This window comes from Camelina sativa, chromosome 3 (assembly GCF_000633955.1).
Source record: "Camelina sativa cultivar DH55 chromosome 3, Cs, whole genome shotgun sequence".
Taxonomy (NCBI): domain Eukaryota; kingdom Viridiplantae; phylum Streptophyta; class Magnoliopsida; order Brassicales; family Brassicaceae; genus Camelina; species Camelina sativa.
In genome coordinates this window covers 1,858,210-1,874,303 of record NC_025687.1, presented here as the reverse complement: position 1 = coordinate 1,874,303, position 16,094 = coordinate 1,858,210, and the positions used below count along the sequence as shown (strand labels likewise).

The following is a 16,094-nucleotide window of genomic DNA, read 5'->3' as shown; positions in this document are numbered from 1 at the left end:
ATTGTTAACAACTCTAAATACCATTCTTATTTTGATGCATTATATATGTGGCTTCGAAATACTTTAAAATTTCATAAAGTATAAGCTAATGCAAACTGATATTAACAATTTGATTACTTAATATTAGAGGTTGAGATTTACGGCATTGTTTCGCTTTCAACGATAAAATAGATTTTCAAAGTCAATTTAATATAGTTTAAAATTTAAAATAGCTATATATTCGAAATCAGTTACATACGCATTGAACGCACTCATGACTCATCATCATCAAGTAAGTTTTGACAAAAATATAGGACAAATGTACTTTTTTTCTTTGGGATTTGTTTAATAGCAAAACTAAGAAAAACAAAAAAAAAACATAGTACAATAAAATCATTTATTGGGATAATCAAGTCACCAATTGCCTCAAAACCAATTATTTTGGCCGTTTCTTAATGAATTATTCGAGGAAATATCTTCTCTCTTTTTTTTTTTTTTTCCTTTCAATTTGGCTTTTTCTCCATCCAATATATATAATGTATACTATTTAAAGTAAAAAAACATTACTCTTAGTATTTTGTTTGGTAACTAATTTCTAATATTTGTTTTGTTTCAATTCTAGTAAATTCGTTCTACATGATTTTCTAATATGTATAATGCTAATTGTTGTTACTTATGACTTTTGATAATAAAATCTGACTATTGAATTCAATATATTCATTAAAGTGGGGAGGAGGTAGCTAGCTTTTAACGGTTATGAAATCTAAACTAGTAAAGTTGTTTCAAGATTCCATGTAAGCCTCCCGACCGGGACTTTGAACCTTCCCATTGGAGAGACGACAGCCAAAAGGAACCGTGTCCATCTTCGGTTCCTCTGCCTCTCTCTCTCTCTCTCAAGAAAATTTATTCCTTTCTTCCACAACTTGGAAAAAATCTTACTCTTGTACTTGTCTCTGCTTTAGATCTCTTCTTTTTCCACAAGACCAAATCTTCTCGGGTGGGTTTTCCCCGATCTGGGTCGGATCTGATTCCTCGGAAGCAACGAATCTCGAGGCTTCTTTTTGTGTGTGTTTTTTTTTGGCTTTCCGGGGAAAGGCTAGAATCATTTGCTCTCTTCTCTCTACAGCGAAATAAAAAGGAAGATAACTTCCCCTTACTTGTGGTGGTTGGTAGCAGCAGCTCTTTGATCCAATCGTCCTTCTTTGGTCTCTCTGCTTCTTGATCTGGGTATACCAAAAAGTTTCCTTTTTTGGCAAATATTTTTTTTTCTGGGTTTAGGATTTCCAATTTCGATCTGTTTTTTCGGGTTGTTGAATGATTTGAATTTCGATTCCTAGCGTCTTATATCTGTTCAAAGCTGTCGGCTTTCCTCTAGCCATTTGGGGATTTTGCTTGGGTTTTGGGTTTTATCTCCAATTTTTCCAGATTTGGTTGCAATTAGGTTTATAAATTGGTCTTGGGTTGAAAGGGTTTTAGGTTTTAAGATGATGTAACTACTCGAGTTAGGTTTCTCTTTGAGTCCTTAAAAAGCTTTTAGTTTGTTATATCCCATCCCACTAGTGAGAGATATGGCAAGCAGCATTGATGTTACCAAGTACGGTCATAGCCCTGTTCATCACGCTGTTGTCACCAGAGATTATGCTGGTCTCAAGAAATTGTTATCCGCTCTTCCTAAGATGCGTGACCCTTCTGAGGTTAAGAATGAAGCAGCTTCTGTAGCTGAAGAGACAAAAGCTGATTCAATCGCTTCTATTATAGACAGGCGTGACGTCGTGAACCGAGACACGGCTCTCCATTTAGCTGTGAAGCTCGGTGATGAGACCTCCGCGGAGATGCTTATGGCATCGGGTGCTGATTGGAGCTTGCAGAATGAGCATGGATGGAGCGCACTACAAGAAGCTATTTGTGGTAGAGAAGAGAGGATCGCTATGATCATCGTGAGGCATTATCAGCCTTTGGCTTGGGCTAAATGGTGCAGGAGGTTGCCTCGGCTTCTGGCTACCATGCATAGAATGAGAGATTTCTACATGGAGATCACTTTCCATTTCGAGAGTTCTGTCATACCTTTCATTTCAAGGGTGGCGCCTTCGGATACTTATAAGATTTGGAAGAGGGGTGCAAATCTTAGAGCGGATATGACGTTGGCTGGTTTTGATGGTTTCAGGATTCAAAGATCAGATCAGACTATACTTTTTCTTGGAGATGGGTCTGAGGATGGTAAAGTTCCTTCCGGTTCTCTTCTTATGATTTCACATAAAGATAAGGAGATAATGAATGCTTTAGACGGCGCTGGAGCTGCGGCATCAGAAGAAGAAGTTCGCCAAGAAGTGGCTGCAATGTCCAAGACAAGCATTTTCAGACCCGGGATCGATGTTACTCAAGCTGTTCTCTTCCCGCAATTAACATGGAGGCGTCAAGAGAAGACAGAGATGGTTGGGCAGTGGAAAGCTAAAGTGTATGATATGCACAACGTAGTTGTTAGTATAAAATCAAGAAGAGTGCCGGGTGCAATGACCGATGAGGAGCTTTTCTCAAACACTAATCAAGAAAACGATACAGAAAGCGAGGATCTTGGAGATATCTTGACGGAAGACGAGAAGAAGCAGCTGGAGTTAGCGCTCAAGTTGGATTCACCGGAAGAATCTTCTAACAGCGAGAGCTCTAGGGTTTCTCAAAAGCAGAATAGTTGTTCCTTCGAGGAGCGAGAGATTCCAGTAACGGATGGAAACGGGTATTGCAAACAGGAGAAGAAAGGATGGTTCAGTGGATGGAGGAAACGAGAGGAAGGGCACAAACGAAGTAGTGTTCCTCCAAGAAGTTCACTTAGTGTCGATGAGAAAGTAAGCGATCTTCTTGGAGACGATGATTCTCCATCTCGTGGAGGAAGACCGATAAAACCTGGAAGACACTCAACGGTGGAGACTGTTGTGAGGGACGAGAATCGAGGATTAAGAGATTCATCAAAAGCAGCTTCAACATCAGAAGGCAGCGGAAGTAGCAAGCGAAAAGAAGGAAGCAAAGAGAACGAGTACAAGAAAGGGCTTAGACCAGTTCTTTGGCTTTCTGAGAGGTTTCCATTACAGACAAAAGAACTTCTTCCATTGCTTGATATCCTTGCAAACAAAGTCAAAGCGATTCGGCGTTTGAGAGAGCTTATGACTACGAAACTACCTTCCGGAACATTCCCAGTCAAGGTCTGTTCTGTTTATATAACCTTCTGTGATCAGAATCATCATTTTAGTCCAACTAGTTGCTCATTTCATTTGGATATTTTCTTACTGCAGGTTGCTATTCCGGTGATTCCTACGATTAGAGTACTTGTTACATTTACAAAGTTTGAAGAGCTAGAAGCTATTGAAGATGAGTTTGTCACGCCACCATCAAGTCCCAATTCTTCAGTTCAGAACAGTCCTAGAGAAGAAACACAGAACTCATCAGGCTCATCCTCCTCATGGTTTCAGTGGATCAAAACACCGAGCCAGCGTCCATCAACAAGCTCGAGCTCTGGAGTTATTAATATCGGTAAAGCCGAGAACGATCAAGACCCATTTGCAATTCCAAGGGGATACAATTGGATCACATCTGAAGAGAAGAAGAAGAAGATCCAAGAGAAGAATAAGGCTAAGAAGGGTAAGTCAACTCAGATCAGCTGAAGGAGTAACACAAGTAAGAAGATCATCTTTCTTTGTCTCTGAGAACATAAAATACTGAAATAGGAAAAATCTAGCAGATTATATTACTACCGGAAGAAAAAGAAAAAACAAATGGAACTTTTTTCCTGGTTCTTGTACTAATAAACCAGGGAAAAAACAGATTCAATTTAAATATATAGTGGGTGGGCGAAATTGAGGAATGATGTGGGTTAATGCTGTTGTGACTTTATTTATATTTGCTTATGATTCTTTCTCTGTCTTTTGGTATTAATCGTTGCATATGATTATTATATATATCTTGAAATAAGCTGCAATTGTTGGTAACTTGGTATGAGATCAAATTAAATTTCACTATTTCTCAAGTGTCTGGAGTTCCTAGGTCATTTTTACTCAATGATGGATTCACGAAACTGTCTAGTAGAATCAACACGCAGTTCAGACGCAGTGCTAATGAGAAAGAAAAACACAAATCAAAAGGGATAAATAATGTCACTGGATTATACAGACACCACAATATTTTCTTTTAGAATATCCTGCATGTTCTCCGTCCTCGGATGCGCTGCAAAATAATTCCACCAACGCATGTTAAATGTCATTTTTACCGGTTTAACGTAAACCGGTAATTAACGGGTTTCCTAATAACCAAAGTTAACTAGCTGAGTTACAAAATCAAATCCATCATCCAAAAACAGAGTAACTTTTGTATGTCTAGACTTAGTTTACCTAAGCTCAAACTCTTGAACATGGGCAATATCTTTACCGTGAGCATCAGGCCAGCTTACTTTCCTCTGATCCACGCTTTTCTCCGCCTCCGTTTTGATCTTAAGGATGCTTTTGAGACGGCAAGGCTCGCTGGAGACTGCGGTGCAGCTTCTTCCGCTGTGTCTCTTAGGCGGCTGATGTTGTCGCCTCCGTCTTCCTCCTCCTCCCCCTCCTCGGAAGCCAAGACGACCAGCATCTTCGACTTTTGTGTTCGATTTATTAATAATATCGTCGGAACAAGTAGTTCTTGAAGGTACGTAACACGACCGGACCAAAGCCGAACACTTTTCTCTTGTTGATGTCGCCAGGTGGTCCAAGTTAATGACCTGATTTCGATCCAAACCCGTCCCGTAGTACTCAATTGAAGACAAACTCTCTAACTAAGACAAAAGAGATTTATCAAACAAAAGACAAAAAAAAAATAAAAAAATAAGGAACTCTGTTTGGGGTTTGCCGTATGTGTGATTAGGGTTGTAAGATGATGCGTGGAAGAAAATGAGAGATGGTAATGAGAAGAAAAGGCATGAGGAAAAGGAGAAAGAGAGTAATTAAGTGTTAATGTTTTGTGGGTTTAGGCAATGATGCATTTTTGGCATTTGGGATCGCTTTTGTGGGGTTTCCAATTCTTGCTTTTCTTTTTTTTTCAACAAGTTTCGGGTTTCATTCAGGAAAAATATAAGTTGGTATTGGATCTTTAAACAAACAATGGACAAGTTGGTCCAGATGAGCGTTCTACATTACATGTCAAAGAAGCAGTAGTTTAAAATGTATAAACTATATAAACCAAATTCAAATATTCAATCATTGCCAATTACTAAAGCTAGCACAAAACCCATACATTTTGTAGAATAACGTTAGCGACTTAGCTCATCATCTTTATAATGTGCCTATAATATACAAAATATTAAATATGGATGTATATACATATACATGCTATCCTTAAAAAATGTCTAAACTGCATAATCATATAACATTTCAATTACCAACTGTTTACACCCAAAGAAAAGTTTCCATTTGGTTTGTTTGCATACAACAGTATCTTATCCATGTGTCATTGTGTATATAGTATACTAAACATAGCATGTATTTGTTGTATACACTTGATGCTTGCTATATCGATATATTATATACACTGTACAACTTACTTTTTTTTTTTTTTTTGTGAACGCACATCTTACTATAGTTAGTAATAGTATATACACAAATAAAAAGATGATGAAGGTATATGTTGTTATGTTGGCATTGGGCCAAACTTAGTAATAATAACAGCTAACAAAGAAGGCTAAGGCGTGGCGATCGAATGAATTAAACTTTAATTAGTTCTTTTCTACGCCCTCTAATTTCCGCCTTTTTCCCAAAGACATCGTTTCATCTGTCCTTGGTTCTATTTTTTTCAATTCAGATTCATTGTAATGAAAATGACTAAATTACTTATGTTTCAAATTCAATGATTAAAATCTTACAGATAGGCCTCTAATATCATTACTAGGAAAAAAGGCTATACTATCACGAAAAATATCACCTTCACATTGTTTCACCTGTTTTGGTTCTTTTTTTACAAATAAGGGTCACTACATTGGGCCGAAACAGAACTAACCATGGAGTTTAAAGTTTTTTTTTGGGTGCATACATATTTATATTGAGATTAAGATTTGGTTAGCAACACAAATTATGATCTCTTTGCCAAGGTGACGATTGTAATGTGGAAGAAGCTGGGGAAAAATGTTAGGTAATCCCAATTTGTGTATACACTTTAGCACTTTCCTATTTCATGCAAAGATTTAACTCACCTAACGCATCCATTTTTTTTTTTTTAATGATTAGATTATAAGAGATTGTAAAAATATTTTTCACAAAACCTGATCAATCAAAAAAATAAATAGTCGTAGAAATCAGTTTGTAAATTCTAAAATCGAAATAGCTCCAAATAGAGGTCTATAATCAAATTTCGTCTCTAAAACATGGCTTAGCAATGTTAATCTTAAAAAAAAAAAAAAAAATCCTTGCGGCAACGCACAAACCGATTTTCTAGTGTATTTTAATTACTCAACCAAAAAAAAAAGAAAAAATAGTATCATCATGATATGATCAATGTATTATTATTCCGAGAGGCATTGAATGTAAGTAGATCTATAGAACTTAGACGAAAAAAAGAAACAAAAAGACGAAGATGATGATAATTATCAGTGTCATGTTACTAATCATCGGCGACGATACTAACAGATTGCCGTCCACCACCGGTGCATTTAAGGTCCAAATAAACTATAGTTTTTTTGTTAATTCTCAAAAAAGAATATGTAAATTTGTGGTTTTACAGTGAATAAACCTCCATCTACAACTTTATATCTAGTATTAGTATAAACACAAATAAAACGATGATGAAGGTATATGTTGTTATATATGTTGGCATTGGGGCCATAGTTAGTAATAATAACAGCTAACAAAGAATGCTAAGGCGTGGCTATGAATGAATTATCAGTATGATGTTTTCATTAGCCCTATCACTTTATTTAGTTATTTTCTACGCTCTCTAATTTCTACCTTTTTCTCTTTGGTTCTATTTTTTCAGTTCAGATCCATTTTAATGAAAATGACTAAATTACCTATGTTTGAAATTCAATAATTAAAATCTTACAAATAGGCCTCTAATATCATTATTTAAAAAATGTCTATATTATCACGAAAAGTATCACCTTTTTCTTGACATTTCTATAAGATTCTTCACAAAATATAATGAATGATACGTTAATAAACGCGTAATGTTTTTGAATTAATGATTTATAATGGTCCGATGATAAATTTTCAACTAAACAAAAAATATAAGGGCCAAATTGAAAAATTGAAAAAATGAAAAACTTATACTAGTACCCAAACGTTATTTTAAAAGAAAGCAAAGTCGTCGTGTATGAAAAGTAAACGCGACACGTACGGCCACCTGATTAGTAACACGTGGGTCCATCTCTTTGCTTTGAATTCGAAATGAACAGTACAGATGGAAGGGAAAGATATTTGTGACGCTTTATTATTATTTTTCCTTTCAATTAAAAAAACCCCTGAAAACTAAAATATGTCAAACATGGAACTTAAAAAAAAAATATATAGCATAAAATTTGACATAATTTTAGAAAAGGTAAAAAATTCGGACTTTGAAACACATTGGCTGATGTTTATTTTCTATTTTTACTTCTAGATAACCTTAATTATATATAATAACCACATTTTTTTGGTTTCGACGCTAAATAATCACCACACTAATCCCAAAACTCAAAGTTTTGTTTTATCAAAAGAAATATATATATATTTTTTTTTGTTATATGAAGGTTTTTTGCATTAAAATACCACATTCAGCGGCAAACACACAGTTAAGGATGGTGGGCTGTTATCTAAACAATAAAGACCTAACTGAAAAAGAAAAATCAAAACAAAAAACAAAATTTGGCCAAGTCTCGAAGTCGTGAGAGAATAATGGGGACGGATAGGGTACGTGGCAATATTTTATAGGTTAAAAAAACGACCAGCACTCGGTATTTTAGATCCAGTTGACGATAATGAACCAAGACTATAACCCGTCCAGGTTCCGTCTTCTTCTTCCACAATATAACTATTTCCTCACACAACCACCACCCCCCCTAGAAAGAGAGAAAAAGTAGGTTTCTTCATTTAGAATTCTGATAGAAAAGAGATAAAACAGAGTCTGTTATGATGATGACCATGGTTCAGAGGAGAGGAGGTGTTGACTCTTCGGCAGCGTACAACGTTGTCCATAAGCTACCTCACGGTGACAGTCCTTATGTCCGAGCCAAACATGTTCAGGTAAAGAACACACCAAAACGATTTGTGGTTTAATACTATATTTGCTCTGGCTGAGGAAACTGATTTTTTAAAAGATTTTGGATTGATGTTTTTGGTTGGTTCAGCTGGTGGAGAAAGATGCAGAAGCAGCGATAAAGTTGTTTTGGAGAGCGATTAAAGCGAGAGATAGAGTTGATAGTGCTCTTAAAGACATGGCTTTGTTGATGAAACAACAGAATAGAGCTGAGGAAGCCATTGAAGCTATTCATTCCTTTAGAGATCTTTGTTCTAGGCAAGCTCAAGAATCACTAGACAATGTCCTCATCGATCTTTTTAAGGTATATATAATAATCTCCTTTCTCTTGTTAATTTGGTTCTCTTCTTTATACTTAGTTATTCTTAGGTTGTGAAATTGACAATATTAGGATTTTGAATTCTGAGCAGAAATGTGGGAGGATTGAAGAGCAAGTTGAGTTATTGAAGCAAAAGCTTTGGATGATATATCAAGGAGAAGCTTTCAATGGCAAACCAACAAAGACTGCCAGATCTCATGGCAAGAAATTTCAGGTCACGGTCGAGAAAGAAACCTCTAGGATCTTGGTATGATTTTTATCTCATTAGTCTCGTTTAGATTTCTGAAGTCTCTTTCTTGATCTATGTATGAACTAATGAGAATGAATGATTGTGTGGTGTTATAGGGAAACTTGGGATGGGCTTATATGCAGCTACGGGACTACACAGCGGCTGAAACCGTTTACAGGAAAGCTCAAGTGATAGAGCCAGATGCTAACAAGGCTTGTAATTTATGCACATGTCTTATCAAACAAGGGAAGTACGATGAGGCGAGGTCGATTCTCTCTCTTCATGTACTAACAGAGAACAAAGATGGGTTTGGTGATCCGAGGTTGAAAGCTCGGGTTCAAGAGATTTTGAGTGAGCTAGATCCACAGGAGAAGGAAGCACCGGTTTTAGCTTCTGTGTCTGTGGAATGTGATGTTGGTATGGATGAGATTGCAGTTGTTGAAGGGTTTGATGATTTTGTGAAAGAATGGAGGAGGCCTTATAGGACAAGAAGACTTCCGATTTTCGAAGAAATCTTACCACTGAGAGATCAATTAGCTTGTTGATGATTCTCTGTGTGTTTTTGTGATTTTTATGGTTTGAATACGGAATAGAAACTTTTTGGTTAGAAGAATGTAGTAATATAGAGTTTACTTCTTGTAAGCTTTTGTTTTGGGTGTCGTTATCTGTTATCACTGTAATGTCAAATAGAATCTCATTCCAAATAGTTGATGTTATATCTGTAAAATATAAAGGGATCAGATCATGTGTCAATTTAGTTGGAAGAATATAAAGCTGATCGTTAGACATCATGTAGAATAATACAAAAGTATAAAAGCCTGACCTATATAGTAAGTAAATCAAAGAAATGCTCAAAAAACAGTTGGTTTCCTAGGGATCATTCTTGGTACCGAGTCACATTTGTTATGCCTAAAAGTAGGAAAATACAAAAGAGAACGAGAAAAAGGGATAAACTATACTGGGAGGATCTCTAATCAGATTAGTAGCAATGTTGGTCTGAGATATCCATCTGGATCGAGTTTAAGTACACTTGAAGCCACGGCAAACCGACAAAATGATGATGAGAATCAAAGCAATGACGATACCAAAGACTACGAGCTTTATCTTCATGTTTTCAAACCACAACTTTCTTTTCATCTTTGTTCCTTGTGTTCTAAAATCTTGAGCCTTTTGTAAAATATTCAGAAAAAAAAAAGAAGAAGAGCATGTTACCACTTGATAAGATGTCTATATGTAGTGTTTATGCCGTATTAGAGATGTGGTTACTAACCTATGAGCGAAGGTTCTCTGTTTTGTCAACTAATAGCTCGATTTTCTCAGCACGGTCAAGGACCTGCAATGGGAATGAATTGCCGACACAAACACATTCAGCTTACATGTGATGAGTTTTCAAAGAAGACATGTATTACTATGCTAACCTTCTCAATGTTCTCCATCGTAACACCCTTCACTTCAGTCACTTGAGCCTTAACCTTGGACAGTTTGCTAATCTCCTCAGGATGATCCGCACTGTACTGCATGTGCTCCTTCAGTTTAGACCTGAATTACAACAAAACCAGTTTTAAAAAACAGAACCACAAAAGATGGAGTTGGAGTATAGTTATGGTGATACCCGAATTCTCTGTTCAAGCTGTTGGCTTTAGCAGTGGAAGCTTTGCCACCACCATATCTCTTGCTAAAATCCTCCTTGACTCGCTCCAAGAAAGCCATTGGTATCTGCCTCCCAGCAGATTCCACAACAACAACACAATAGGCTGCATAACAAAAGAGAGAATGAAAAGATCTCTTACACACCACATCCCATCTGATACATAAACGTTGATTCCCAAAAACAGAGTATCAAAAAGGCTACCTAACACAATATCAAATGACCAAAGATTACATCCAACAAAGACATGCATGAGAAAATAACCAAAGATTCACATATGTAAACAATTCCGCAAGATACATTGATCTAGAACATGAAGATCGAAAATAAGAAGAAAAGAAAACGAATCGAGGCAAAATAAACAGGCGAACGTGTTTTGATACCGGGAGAGAGAGACATACTGAAGCCATTATCAGCGAGGTAATTGAAAGTGTGACCGTCGCAATTGTAGGTAAACTTATTGTTCGAGGACGGAAGCTTCTGTAGGCACTGAGCGGCTACGGAGGTGAAATTACCTTTGAACTCGGTATATTCTACGAGGATCACCGTACCACGAGCGACGAAGCTGTAGATCAACGATTGTTGTCCCATTCTTTCTTAAGTTGATAACAAAGAGAAAGAAAAAAAGAAAAAAAGGAACACTAATTAACAACACCACAAACTGGTTCAGAGAGATTAGTAAACGATGTAAAAGAAAAAAGAAAAACAAACGAGGGGTGGTAGCCATAGAGAGAGCAGGACGCAGAGATCGGAGAAGAAGAGATAACAAAAATATTATTGTATGAGAACGCTCGATTTGCGCGACAAACACTGACTTTAATTTTTCCTTTTCCTTTTTCCTAACGTTCAAATTTCGAATTTTAAATATTATAAAGGTAACTAACAAAATAAATTCAATCTTCTATGGTCGCGTATTAATTGTTGTGATATTTTTACTTTTTACGCCACGGTGGATCGATTTCAATTCAATTGTTAATTATTTTATTCACACAAAAAAAAATATAAAACAAAATACATCTCATATGTCTACAGTGGATAAATTATTGGATGAACTTCTAAGAGATAAAAAATCTAAAGTGGAAATCAATTAAGATAATTGCAATATACAAAGTATAAGGGATGTTTTAGTTGTTAAAATTTCTCAAAGTTTGACTTGTTCTTTTTTTTGGTTGCAAGTTATTCATGAAAGTAGACTACGTTACTTAAAGAATGATCAATCCGAAAAATCCGATCCGAACCTGATCCGAAAAACCCGATCCGAACTCGTATCCGAAATTTTTAAATACCCGAATGGGTCTAGAATTTATTGAGATCGGGTATTATCCGATATTTGAACGGGTACCCGAATTAACCCGAACGTATATAAATATAGTGCAAAAATAGTCATTAATGAAATTTGAACCCATGACCTAAAACATCTAGATGGTGCATTCTAATCATTTTGCCACTTTAATATCTTTGATTAGTTCTAAAATCTCTAGTATTTATATATTAATATGTACAACTTTCATTTTTTTAATAGAATTTAAAAAGAGATTGAGAAGATGGACAATTAGAAAGAAACTTCGTTCATCTCAAATTCTCAGTCAAAACAAGTAGTATAGGAATGGTATGAGAAAAAAACAACAAACTCGTGCGTTATGTGTTTGGCCAGTGAGAAGCATCGATGGTCAAGCCACTAATTCCTGATTATTGAATGAAATTGAGTTTGATTTACTTAATTTCGGATTGAATTGGAGTACCCGAACCCGATCCGAACCTGATGGGTGTTTACCCGAACCAGACCGAATACTAAAAATACCCGAATGGGTCTAGAACCCCTTTACCGAAATACCCGAAAATCCGAAATACCTGACCCGAACCCGAATGTCCAGGCCTAAAAGTAGTTATGTTACTTAAAGAATGATCAATAATATAATGTTGCAACAACATAACCTTTACTTGCATTCCAATTCACCGACCTTCTAAGTTCTAACTACTAAAGTTTTTTAAAATTATTTGATGTTGATTTTGATTGTTGATCATATATTTAGGAACACTTTAAACAAAATAATTTAGCCGGTTCTAAATAATGCATAGCGATTATACGTTTTCGATGACAAGAGATAATGACTATATGAGCTCCCGTCCGCAAAATTTTGAAACCACTACAAAAAAAGAAGAAGAGGCTTATTTCCTTGTTATGGCCGTTTGTTTCCCTTAGCAAGAAACCGAACCCACTATTCTTTTTAGCAAAAAACAAGAGTGAAAATGTCAAATTTCTTGTTAGTATATGGCTAATAGGTTAGCTTTTATTGTAAGAATTAAGAAAACTTAGTTATGATTATTTGAGAATTAGTTATAAGAAAACTTTCTTTATGCTTTGTACCCTTATTATCTCTCTTATCTACTACGAGTTATAAAACACTATGTTTCTCTGTTAAATAATAAACCTTTTGTTCAAATCTGTAACTGAGTTAAGACTGGGATCAATGATGAATTTCGAAACGAAAAAGGAGATATTTTGAAGAAGAAGACAGAGACAGGCTCTGTGTTTCTCGTCGACCATGGGACCTGAAACATGTCCTAAAATTGGTAGTTTACTATTACTATTTTGCCATTCGCAGACTCCACGAGCTTTTTGGCTCGATCCGGTGGGTCCAAAATTCTCGAGATTTGATTAGATCTCTCAGGTTCCGAAATTGTTTTTTAGTCCTTATACTTCTAGGTTTTATACCTTATTTATACCCAAATCTGATTACGTTAAATGACAATATTACCCTTGGCTCCTTTACTTTTTTTTTTTTTCTCTTCTCTCCTTGTCCACTTTAGTCCTCGTTTGGTTGTTTGCTAGTCTTCTAGATCTGTAGTTTTTTTTTTCTTTTTTTTCTTTTTTCGCGACCGCCTATAAAAAAAGATTCTCTGATCGGACGGTCGATTGGATCGGAGATTTAGGGAAAGAAAATAATGGCGCAACAATCTCTGATCTACAGTTTCGTTGCTCGCGGCACGGTGATCCTCGTCGAGTTCACTGATTTCAAAGGTAATTTCACCTCGATCGCTGCTCAGTGCCTCCAGAAGCTTCCGTCTTCCAACAACAAGTTCACCTACAACTGCGACGGTCACACCTTCAACTACCTTGTCGAAGATGGTTTCAGTAAGTCAGCTTTTTTGTTTTTGATCTAGGTTTTGATGTCTTCTTCTTTAATCGTTACACCACTCCAATGCTTGCCTCGATTTCTATCTAGGTTTATTCTGTTTGTTTCCCCTAACTTATGCACGATTTATCTATAGATTCGTGTGGATTTGTGTATCTGATTTCTCTCAGGAAACCCCTGAACAAACGCTTTTAGGGTTTGATCTCTATTCATTGTATAGATCTCTGTAGAGCATTGCGTATACTTTTTACTCAGCTTTTGATGGAATCTGTGGTAGCTTTGGTTGATACTATTTGGGAAAACACCAGCATTGATCTGTGATAGGGTTTTTACTGGTGGCTTGATTTGCGTATCTTATTTGCTTGTTGTTTTTTTAGGTCATGGGGCTTTACTCCTTTTATTTTCAATGAATCTGGGGTGTTATATGTAATCGTTGTGACTATCCTTTCGTTGTAGCCATATTAGATCAATGTCTTCTGCTGTATGAGATTGATTTTGTTTTTCTTGTGCAGCCTATTGTGTTGTTGCGGTTGATTCTGCTGGGAGGCAGATTCCGATGGCCTTCTTGGAAAGAGTAAAAGAAGATTTTAACAAGAGATATGGTGGTGGAAAGGCTGCAACTGCTCAAGCTAACAGCTTGAATAAGGAGTTTGGGTACTTTCTCTTCTCTAATCTATTCTATTGATTTCAACGGTTTTCTCTTCCGTATTTGTGGACTGATGATTCCTTTTTGGTTATTCTGAAGCTCTAAACTGAAAGAGCATATGCAGTATTGCATGGATCATCCAGATGAGATTAGCAAGCTTGCTAAGGTGAAGGCGCAAGTGTCAGAAGTTAAGGGTGTAATGATGGAAAACATCGAGAAGGTTTGAATCTGATCCTTTCCTTCGTCAATATATATATTTATATCCTTGATCCGATCTAGTAATACTAAGTTGAATGAAAAAGGCCAGTTTACCAATGAAACTTATTCATTTACAGGTTCTTGACCGTGGCGAGAAAATTGAGCTTTTGGTGGACAAAACCGAAAATCTTCGCTCACAGGTTAGACTCTCATGCACTTATCTCCTTCAGACGTATAGTATATATATGACTACACACTCACACAGAAAGTTGAACATGCATATCAAACTACCTTTGAGTTCATAACTGGTTCATCCTTTCATCATATCTTGTGCTTATTAAACTCCCAATTGCTACAGGCACAAGATTTCAGAACAACGGGAACGCAGATGAGAAGAAAGATGTGGCTTCAGAACATGAAGATAAAACTGATAGTTCTTGCCATCATTGTCGCCCTGATTCTCATCATCGTGCTCTCAGTTTGCCATGGCTTTAAGTGTTAAGCCCATAATATTCAAAACCTATGAGATCTTTCTCACTCGGTACATCGTGTACTGGCCTTCTCTTTTATTGTTCGATCCTCATTCTAATGTTTCTGCTTGAATTGGTTTTGTATAGATAGACATATATGTATGCTACTCATTTGCTATATTGCTTGCATCTGATGACATTGATCCCTTGCGAACCAGTCAGTATTTGACAAGAGATCGGAAAGTATTAAATGATTTTGTTGACTGAAGATTGCTTTGTGGTGATGATAGTAATGAACTGATGTTAATAATTTTGATGATATTGACGATTACACGACGTGATGTGACTTGTGAGGAGGTAACTTCAAATTTATATGAGAGTAGTGGCACTGCCTACATATCGTTAGTGATATGGCAGTATATTTATACTTAAAAGCATACCATTTTTTACCACCTCCGAGGTTGTTTGTACAAAACTTCGCAAAACGCCCGAGTAATCTTGAACTTGAAGGAGCAAACTGTGATCACTAGCAAAAATTTAGAAACAACCAAATATCATGTAGGCATAGTGGTACAAATACAACAATACATATGGGCTATTTTAGAGTGGGCCGAGTATTTAATGGGCTGAAAACCTAATTTGAGATCCTGCTGCCACCGCTTTCCCGCTAAAACTGTCTATTGTTCCCGCTCAACCTCACACCAGATTCCGATTTTCACTAATGTTGACGGAGCACCACTCCCAACAACATTCCGATCATACCAGAGAATGGAATTCGATATACCATTGCCGGAGGAGCTTGAGCTACTCGAAGCCAACTCTAATTACTATGAAGAAGAAGACGATGACTACCTAAACTTCGAGGAGCCGCCGTATCCTTACCCAATCGACGGCGATGAAGAAAAAGAAGAAGAAGAACGCGTCGCGCAGAAAGAGCCTCATGTCCGTCAATCGGAATCCATTAATATCAACGGTGTTAAACGACCCAGGAGTTTAATCTCCGATCCGATTGTCAATCTCGACGAAGTCTCTCCAGCTTCTGACAAGAGAAGCAAAATTGATAATAACCGGGTTGAAATTGAAGACGAGGATTGGTTACGGTTCTCGCCGGTTAAGGAAGTCGTTCACGTTATGGAGGAGGAACAAGAAGAAGAGGTCATTCCCAAGGAGACTATTTTGTCCAGGTTACTCTACTGTTCACGAGACATACCAAGGTCGGAAATTTTT

The 16,094-nt window shown here is 36.7% G+C and overlaps 5 protein-coding genes across 7 annotated transcripts; 3 read left to right on the top strand and 2 right to left on the bottom strand.

Moving 5' to 3' along the window:
- On the top strand, positions 726-3,924 carry LOC104762596 (ankyrin repeat domain-containing protein 13C-like). The gene is made up of 2 exons (XM_010485921.2): positions 726-3,173; positions 3,264-3,924. The coding sequence occupies exons 1-2, from the start codon at positions 1,548-1,550 to the stop codon at positions 3,630-3,632; spliced, it is 1,995 nt and encodes a 664-aa protein (XP_010484223.1). The 5' UTR covers positions 726-1,547; the 3' UTR covers positions 3,633-3,924.
- On the bottom strand, positions 4,000-4,689 carry LOC104762585. 2 transcript variants are annotated; one of them, XR_763532.2, is made up of 2 exons: positions 4,356-4,689; positions 4,000-4,191 (listed from the first exon to the last, which is right to left on the bottom strand). XR_763532.2 is itself a non-coding variant. In XM_010485909.2 (2 exons), the coding sequence occupies exon 1, from the start codon at positions 4,588-4,590 to the stop codon at positions 4,411-4,413; it is 180 nt and encodes a 59-aa protein (XP_010484211.1). In that variant the 5' UTR covers positions 4,591-4,689; the 3' UTR covers positions 4,000-4,191; positions 4,393-4,410. The 2 variants fall into 2 exon arrangements, 1 of the variants encoding a protein (XP_010484211.1); XM_010485909.2 differs by having other exon boundaries at positions 4,393-4,689.
- LOC104762576 (protein SULFUR DEFICIENCY-INDUCED 2-like) lies at positions 8,009-9,521 on the top strand. The gene is made up of 4 exons (XM_010485894.2): positions 8,009-8,207; positions 8,312-8,524; positions 8,631-8,786; positions 8,885-9,521. The coding sequence occupies exons 1-4, from the start codon at positions 8,094-8,096 to the stop codon at positions 9,311-9,313; spliced, it is 912 nt and encodes a 303-aa protein (XP_010484196.1). The 5' UTR covers positions 8,009-8,093; the 3' UTR covers positions 9,314-9,521.
- On the bottom strand, positions 9,567-11,236 carry LOC104762565 (putative vesicle-associated membrane protein 726). Of its 2 annotated transcripts, none has more exons than XM_019243276.1 (5): positions 10,800-11,236; positions 10,381-10,522; positions 10,187-10,307; positions 10,039-10,101; positions 9,567-9,935 (listed from the first exon to the last, which is right to left on the bottom strand). In XM_019243276.1, exons 1-4 carry the CDS (start codon positions 11,005-11,007, stop codon positions 10,039-10,041), a joined length of 534 nt encoding a protein of 177 aa, XP_019098821.1. In that variant the 5' UTR covers positions 11,008-11,236; the 3' UTR covers positions 9,567-9,935. The 2 variants fall into 2 exon arrangements, with proteins under 2 accessions (XP_019098821.1, XP_019098822.1); XM_019243277.1 differs by having other exon boundaries at positions 10,818-11,236.
- On the top strand, positions 13,207-15,135 carry LOC104762559 (vesicle-associated membrane protein 721). Its single transcript, XM_010485881.1, has 5 exons — positions 13,207-13,552; positions 14,066-14,207; positions 14,299-14,419; positions 14,535-14,597; positions 14,756-15,135. The coding sequence occupies exons 1-5, from the start codon at positions 13,363-13,365 to the stop codon at positions 14,897-14,899; spliced, it is 660 nt and encodes a 219-aa protein (XP_010484183.1). The 5' UTR covers positions 13,207-13,362; the 3' UTR covers positions 14,900-15,135.